The following is an 8,608-nucleotide window of genomic DNA, read 5'->3' as shown; positions in this document are numbered from 1 at the left end:
CTGATTCAGGCATGTAACTCTCGGAGAGAGTGAATTCTCAAGGTGCAGGGAGGCACCTCCTTACAGCCTAGAGTTAGCCTGAAGTATTTTCTTCTGGTTGGCTTAGGGGGCACTCTGTTCAGAAGGCTGGCTTTTGTGTGTGTTATTCTGAGGTGTCTAACTCTCCTCATGTATTGTAAAAGGAATCAAGGTGCCCAACTCAATGTCGAGAATTTTGCTAGTCAGCAGGGTGCCCAACACTGCTGAGCAGTGTGCCTCTTAAGGTCTTTGGTGGATCTAGCCTTGGGCTCTTAAGTTTGGGTGAAAAAATACAGATTATTTGTGAATTTTCTATGTAAAAATATGTCCTGAAATTCTAAAAATATTAATTTGAAAAAATTAGGAAGCAGATGATTGCTGCCCAAATTGTATGCCAGTTGGTTGCAAAGCTGCCCCACCTAAGTCCATGCGGTCCATGCTAGTGACTGAGCATGAGCTGACCTAGGTAGGGCTGTGTACGGGTCTGAGCACCAGCTGGCTCCAGCATGTGGAGACAGAAAGAACTGAAAAAAGAAGCAAATAGGAAAGAAAACACAAAGGAGATAAAGATGATTTGTGGGGAGGAAGAATAAAAGTAGACCGATATGGAATGGGGTGGGGATGAAGGGGGCATAAGTGGACCAAGGCAAAAACAGATCTAGAATTAGTTCACAATGGAGCTGGGAGAAAGGGATCAAAATGTGATAGGGGGAATGGAGGAAAGAGATGTGTGAAAATGGATGTGGCAGCAGTTTATTAAGATACAAACAGGGAGATGCGTGATGCTGCTGATTGCAAGGGGGGCGGGGGTCCATCCCATGGGCTGAGGGCTGTGATGCTCCAGCCAGGCAAATCTGCTGTCTGACCCCCTGTGCCTGGTGCATAGGGGTGGGTGCTGATTGCATGGGGGAGGGGTGCATCCCATGGGCTGGGGGTTGTGGAGGGGATGCTCCAGCCAGGCAGACCTGCTGTCTAACCCCCTGTTCCTGGTGCATAGGGTATAGGGGTGGCTGCTGATGGCATGGGGAAGGGGGTTGGGGCACATCCCATATGCTGGGGGCTGTGATGCTCCAGCCAGGAGGATCTGCTGTCTAAGCCCCATGCCTGGTGCAGAGGGGTGGCTGCTGCTTGCGTGGGGAGGGGCGCTGGGGTGCACCCCATGTGTTGGGGGCTGTGGAACGGATGCTTCAGCCAGCTGGAACTGCTACCTAACCCCCTGTTTTCTTTCCGCCCCCTCCACACAGCACTTATTCCTCGTCCTGCTGTTCACCGGCCCCTTCAACTGCTTTGCCAGCTACAGCCGCGCCACTGAGCTCTTCTACAGCCTCAATGAGGGGCTGCCAGCCGGAGTGCTCATCGGGAGCCTGGCAAGGGACCTGCAGCTGCCTGGCTGGGCAGCAGAGGAGCAGGTGGGGGCAGCACTAGCAGTAGCCCAGGGCCCGGCGCTGAGCTTCAGCCTGGCATCGCAGGGGCTGGGTGGCCAGTATGTGAGCCTGGACAACCGCTCGGGGGAGCTGCACACGTCGGCACTGGAAATAGACCGCGAGGCACTGTGTGCAGAGAACGGCGCTGGCACCTCGCCACCCGCGCCCTCACCCGAGGCATGCCTGCTGCTGCTGGATGTGCTGGTGCTGCCCCAGGAGTACTTCCGCCTGGTGAAGGTAAAGATTGCCATCCGTGATGTCAACGACAATGCCCCGCGCTTCCCCGTGCCCCACATTTGCCTCTGGGTGCCTGAGAATGCGCCAGTCAACACGCGCCTGGCCATTGAGCACCCGGCCCTGGACCCTGATGTGGGCACCAACAGCGTCCAGACCTACCGCCTGCGGGACGACTACGGGGTCTTCACGCTGGACGTGGAGGAGAATGAGAGTGGGGAGAGGACCCCCTATCTCATTGTCATGGGTGCCTTGGACAGGGAGGCCAGGGGCGAGTACATCACCCTCATCTTCGCAGAGGATGGGGGCACTCCTCCGCTGGTCGGCAGTGCCACCCTCACCATCGGCATCAGTGACGTCAATGACAACTGCCCCCAGTTCAGCGAGTCCCAGCTCAACGTCACCCTCTGTGGGAATTCCAGCACTGGGGCCCGCGTGGCCACCGTCCATGCTCTGGATGCGGACTTGGGTTCCAATGCCCAGATCACCTACTCCTATAGCCAGAAGGTCCCACAGCCTTCCAAAGACTTGTTCCACCTGGTTGAAAGCAAAGGCATTGTTGAACTCTCCAGGAAGATTGATGGTGATACTCCCCGGCTCCACCGGTTGATCATTTTGGCTAACGGTCCTGGGTGCATCCCTGCTGTGATCACTGTCCTAGTGTCCATCATCAAAGTCATGATGAGACCTCCGGAGGTGGTCCCTCGTTTCATAGCTAATGAAGTAGACGGGGTGGTTTACTTGAAAGAACTGGAGCCTGTAAACACTCCAATTGCATTTTTTACCATAAAAGACCCAGATGAAAAATACAAAGTTGATTGCTACTTAGATGGTGATGGGCCGTTCAGATTGACGCCATATAAGCCATACAATAATGAATATCTGTTAGAGACTACAAAGCCTTTGGACTATGAGGTACAGCAGCTCTATGAAATATCAGTGGTTGCCTGGAACTCAGAGGGATTTCATGTCAACAAAATAATTAAAGTGCAAGTTCTGGATGATAATGACAACTCACCAGTTTTCTCTCAACAATTAATAGAATTATCCATTGAGGAAAACAATGTCCCCAATGCTTTCTTGGCCAAATTGCATGCAACAGATGCTGACAGTGGAGAGAGAGGGAAAGTGTCCTATTATCTAGGGCCTGATGCTCCATCCTATTTTGCTTTAGATAAAACCACTGGAGTTCTTACAGTTTCCACCCAGCTGGACAGAGAGGAAAAAGAGAAATACAGGTACACTGTCAAGGCAGTAGATTCTGGATTGCCCCCCCAAGAATCAATAGCTACTGTCACCATCACAGTACTGGATAAAAATGACAATAGTCCTAGATTTATCAATAAGGATTTCAGCTTTTTTGTACCAGAAAACTTTCCAGGTTTTGGTGAAATTGGAGTTATCAGTGTCACAGATGCTGATTCAGGGCGAAATGGATGGGTTGCCCTTTCTGTTGTAAATGGAAGTGATATTTTTGTCATAGATACTGGCAAAGGCATTTTGAGAGCTAAGGTCTCTCTGGACAGGGAGCAGCAAAGCTCCTATGTCCTGTGGATTGAAGCTGTCGATGGAGGTGATCCTGCTTTGTCGTCTACTGCAAAAATAACAGTTCTTCTTCTGGACATAAATGACAACCCCCCTCTGGTCTTGTTTCCTCAATCTAACATGTCCTATCTCTTGGTACTTCCATCTACTCTTCCTGGCTCTCCCATCACTGAGGTGTATGCTGTAGATAAAGACACAGGCATGAATGCTGTCATAGCTTACAGCATCATAGGTAGAAGAGGTCCTCGACCTGAATCATTTCGGATTGATCCGAAAACGGGTAATATCACTTTGGAGGAGGCACTGATGCAGAATGACTATGGTCTATACCGGCTGCTTGTGAAAGTCAGTGATCATGGCTACCCAGAGCCACTCTACTCTACAGTCATGGTAAACCTTTTTGTCAATGACACTGTTAGCAATGAGAGCTATATTGAAAGTTTGTTAAGAAAGGAACCTGATATCAATATAGAGGAAAAACTGCCACAAATATCTATAGAGCCTACACATAAAAAAATAGAGTCAGCATCTTGCGTGCCTACCTTAGTAGCTCTATCAATAATAAGCTTGGGATCAATCACCCTAGTAACTGGGATGGGCATTTACATCTGTTTAAGGAAAGGGAAAAAGCCTCACAGTGCAGATGAAAATTTGGAAGTACAAATCCCACTAAACAGAAGAATTAACCTACACATGTTGGAGAAAAAACCGATGGAGATTTCGAATATCTGAGGTTTCCATACAGACTTTTCAAACCGATGTCTAACAAACCCTGGACGATACTCAAACTCCAAATGGAACGTGTGTTGACAGAGATTACAATGAAGGACCACTAATTTATAATTTAATAATATTGTACATGTAAATAGCTGTTTACAGTTTTTTAACTTCAAATTCAGTGTACAGCTTTTTTATGAAATCTTAGTACTAACAGCTAGCAATCTTTCTCTGAAAACACGGATATCATTTTCAGCCTTCATAAACCAATCAGATCAGTGATCGCAAAGAAAAAGGAAGGTAAGATGATGATGCATTAAACTTCAGTTTAAAAGTCATTGTAACCACAAGAGGGCTTCAGCTACTCCTGTGCGGGAAACTGTCCATGAGACAAATGCAAAGTATGTTTTAAATATATTGATTATAAAATAAAACATGCACAGGCATAGAGACATTAACACAAAAGAAAGGTGTGCCCTACTGTATGTAAAACAGAAAGAATAGGGAAAAGAAAATGCAATAGGAAAACAAAGAGAATATTTATTACCTCACAAGCAAAGTTTGCTCATTATGAAAGGAGAGGCATTAAAAAGAAGTGCAATTCCTGTGGAGCAAGAATGCAAGATGTTGTCACACAGTGAGAATTTGAACAGCTGTGACATCTACATCTTTCATTTACTGCAGGCCTATTATCTTTGCACAAATTACCAGTTGCTCCAGCAGTTTACTGGCCATTATCATGGAAAATTGTATTAATAGTACTTACAGCAAAGACAGACAAAACTCTATGCCCCTCTCAATAAGTCTGTGGCCAGATACAAGGAAGCAAGAGAATGGCTAAATCCTTAGCTGTCATGGAAGTGTTAATTTTTTTTGTACTTTCAGCAATCTGTCAGTAGTACTTCATCACTTTGGTTGTGTAATATATTTTTACGTGATACTTTTGAATCTGTTCTGTCAGATGAAAACAAAAATCATTTCATATTATTAGCAATTTTAGGACTTAGTTTATACTGACTGTTGCTGCTCTCTGGATTGGTATTTCATGTGTAAGATCTAATTTCTGAGTTTTGGCTCCTACTCCTGGCTCCTTTTTATTGGCTTTGCTTTTGGATCAGATCCAAAATATTACGTGTAAGACTGGTGACATATTTTCTTGATAATTTATTCTTTGCTGTATCCTCTGCAACAAAGCAGATTTATCAGTGATGTATTACTTTCAATTCATTGTAAGAGCTGGGAACTATCTTTTGTATGATGGTTACATCAAATTTCTCTGTGTAAACAAGGTAAATAAGTGTTAAGCTTAAGATGGATTATTTTGATTTCTGGCATCATATGTCTGTACTGTACCAAAAGTGTTTATATGTCTGCAAATTAAAGCTATATATTTTCATAATAATTCATTCTGTCTGTACTAGCATTTTAATGATATAGCTGAAGCTTACTCTTTTTACAAACTGTATCTTCTCACATTTATCTGGTCATTTACTGTTCTACTTCTGATGTAATTCATGCCATAATTTAATACTACTTCCAAAACATATTATGCTTCAAAACAGTCATTTGAGGAATAGTCTTCTACCCACTGAAGTTTGTGGCAAGGCTTCAATTGATATAAATGGCACAGAAACAGGTTCTCATTTAACTAATGTATGCAGTACATCTATAGATTTACTATATAAAAGTTGACTAATATTTTTTCCACTATAGGCCCACTGAAATCAGTGTTGTTTTTTAGCATAAGCAAGAGTATCATAAATTGGCCCATTTTTTGCCTTACTAGCAAAATTTTCTTTCAGAATATTTTTTAACTAGTTCCAAATATTAACATTTTATTAGACACTTTCTGGACATGCTTTGTTTGTGCACTTTTAGTTGGCTATAGTCCATGAAAAATTAATTCAGCCTGTCAAATGCCTCTGGTTAATCACCTTGTTTTTTTCCTTTTAATATTATTAATATATGAAAATGGTATGTATCCATGAAAATTCATGTGTCAAAAAAGAGACAGTGATTATTATCTCTGAAGAAAAATAGCATTAATTCTTTGAAAATGGTTTCTTTATAGGAGATATGTTATGAAGTTTTGGTGGGCTATTGCTTCATCCTCCACATATCATTTCTTGAATATAGTGACAGGTTAAGTAAAAGTTAAATAGCATTTTCTACATTGTTTCTGGATTTCTGCATTGTTTCTGGATTTTTCAAACTGCAAGTCCATTCTTGGTTCCAGTGAAGTTGATAACAGTTTTATTATTTTCTTAAATATAAGCAGGAACAAGACCATGAACTTTAAAATCATGGGCTTTATCCTGCAATCTTAAAATGGTCAAGATTGTGGTTTTTTCACTCAGGCCTTGTCAACACACAAAATTGCACTAATTTACTAATTTAAGTGTGGCATTTTTAGTTCGGCTTAAGCGGTTCCTGTTTAATATTTTATTAACTTAGATGACCCTGTTTTAATAATTGTGTGTACACAGTCTTTTGCTCCTTTTAATAAATCAGTTTCATTGCAACCGGCACTGTCATAAGTAGATAAGATCATATACTCCTCTCCTTCTTTGGTGTAAGGAGCTTTTCAGTGTAAGGGTATCATATTCAATCTCATGAAAAACCCCTTTTCAGGTAATCTCACTGAAGAAGGTAAATGCTGCAAGACAGGATTCCATTCTTCCTTCCTTTCTCTCTTTCTCTTTTTTGGAAAACACATATTTATATTTTGAACTTCAGGCAGCCGGTAAAAAAAGAGTTACCAAACACTCATGCAGCAGTTTGGCTAGTGATGAACTCATCAGTTATCTGAAATTGATGGCACATTACAAGTTTTGCACAGAAAAAATGCTTTCATTTTCCTGGTGTGTAAAATAAGAGGCCCATTTCTGCAGACCGTGCTGTTGCCAGTGTATCCCTTACAGAAATTCCTTTCATGTGAAAAACATTTTGTAGTGAGTGGAGCTAAAATAAATTAGACTCTAATATAATAGGCCCATTTTACTAACACCTTGTGGCAGTGGACTTGCCAAAGTATATGCAAATCTTGTCAATGTTGGTAGTTGAGCTGGCACAAAAATAAATGTCCCATTCATTAAACAGTCTGATATCCATTGGCCGATTTGAGAGTAAGCGGGTGCTCTTTTTCCAGTTCAGTAAAAATGAGATTGGCCTAAACTTTATGCTGCCAAAGGCCTCATAGCACTGCAATGCAAATATATATTTTAATTAGAATTAGCAAATTACAAAAAAAAGACAAGATATGGGCAATAAGCCCAGGGAAGGTAAGCATAGCAATTAGTTCAGGTTTTTCCAGTTTATTCTTTTTAAAGAGATGGGAGCTCCATGGGTCACTGAAATTTTCTCTTTTTTTTCTCCCCCTACCCTTTCTTTTTATAATGCAGAATTATCTAATCACTGATAGTCCTAAAGCAGTTTTTCTCAACCTTTTGACCTGCATATCAGATGACTGCTGCAGGGCTATTGGCAGGCCAGATCAGGCCCTGGGGCTTGGCATCACCCCTTCCCTACCCAATGTGCAAGGGTAGGGTCCTGAGGGCCCAACACTACCCTCTGCCTGCCTGGCATGCCAGGGTTGGGTTCCAGTGGCCCAGCCCTGCCCTCTCCCCTCCCCACAGTGTGCCTGCACTGGGGCTTAGTGCCACTCCTGTTTCCCTCACACTGGGATTGGGGCTGTAAGGGGCCAATGTCACCCTCATCCAGCTCTGCATGCCAGGATTTGGTGCCCCATCCAGCACAGGGCCCAGCAATCTCCATAGGTCTGGAAATTTAGCAGCAGAGGAGCAGTGCCACCACTCACCTACAGCTAAATTCTTGGACCTGTGGAGAGCCCCACAGGCTGGAAAACACAGTGCTGCATGCCAAATCCGGCCCAGGGGGCAGGGATTAAGCACACGTCTTCAAAGATAGGATCAGAAATAATGCAGTGAAAAGTAAAGCATTTTGCATGCTTGATTTTCCTAAGTTGACACCTAAAACACTAATTACTCTAATGGCCTACCTGGGTTCAATGCCCTGATTCAGCAAACACCTTTGTCTTCTTTGCTGAATCTGGGTTCAACTGTAGGAGTGTGTCTACAAGGTCTGATCTGCAGTTCACTAAAGTCCATGTAACATGACTTACAGCAGGGCTGTCAAACTCACCTGGGCCCTGGGCTAGATCCAAACAGTGGGCATTTTTGTGGGATGAATCCAGTTTGGGGTGTAAAGGCAGCACAGTGACAGGAGTAGTGAGGTGCTCAGTGGCAGCACAGGTGAGAGTCCAGAGGTGGTAGCAAGAAGTCTGAGGGAGTTAGTCCAGGAGTGGTGGCAGTGAGCTAAGCTTACCACTCACGACAATGCCCAACAGAGCCAAAGAGCTCCAGGTTTTTTGTCAGTCAATGTCTCCAGACTTCCAATACTTACTGGTAGCCTGGTGGGATGGATAGGCTCCCATAGGCTGGATCACTCCCATAGGCTGACTGTTTGGCACCCCTGACTTAGAAAGCTTTGAAGGAACCTCTGAAGTATGGTAGGGAAATCTGGTCCCTCTGAAATCAGACATGACAAGGATCCTGGTTTTTTTCTGATAAAAAAAAAAATCCCCAAATTTTGGATTCAAAAAATGAACCCCAGATCCATTAACTATATATATATATATATATATATATATA

The 8,608-nt window shown here is 43.5% G+C and overlaps 1 protein-coding gene across 1 annotated transcript in view; it reads left to right on the top strand.

Moving 5' to 3' along the window:
• PCDH20 (protocadherin 20) overlaps positions 1 to 5,344 on the top strand; it is a 10,528-nt gene extending 5,184 nt beyond the window's left edge. Inside the window, exon 2 of the mRNA XM_019523820.1 lies at positions 1,263 to 5,344. Within this exon, the coding sequence (XP_019379365.1) occupies positions 1,263 to 3,953 (2,691 nt within the window). The 3' untranslated portion in view covers positions 3,954 to 5,344. The remainder of the gene's footprint in view (positions 1 to 1,262) is intronic.
• Positions 5,345 to 8,608: the final 3,264 nt, after the last annotated feature.

Source organism: Gavialis gangeticus, unplaced genomic scaffold (genome assembly GCF_001723915.1).
Source record: "Gavialis gangeticus isolate Ggan-Ray unplaced genomic scaffold, GavGan_comp1, whole genome shotgun sequence".
NCBI classification, from domain to species: Eukaryota; Metazoa; Chordata; order Crocodylia; family Gavialidae; genus Gavialis; species Gavialis gangeticus.
The sequence above is the reverse complement of the archived record's forward strand: the minus strand, read 5'-3'. Positions and strand labels throughout refer to the sequence as shown.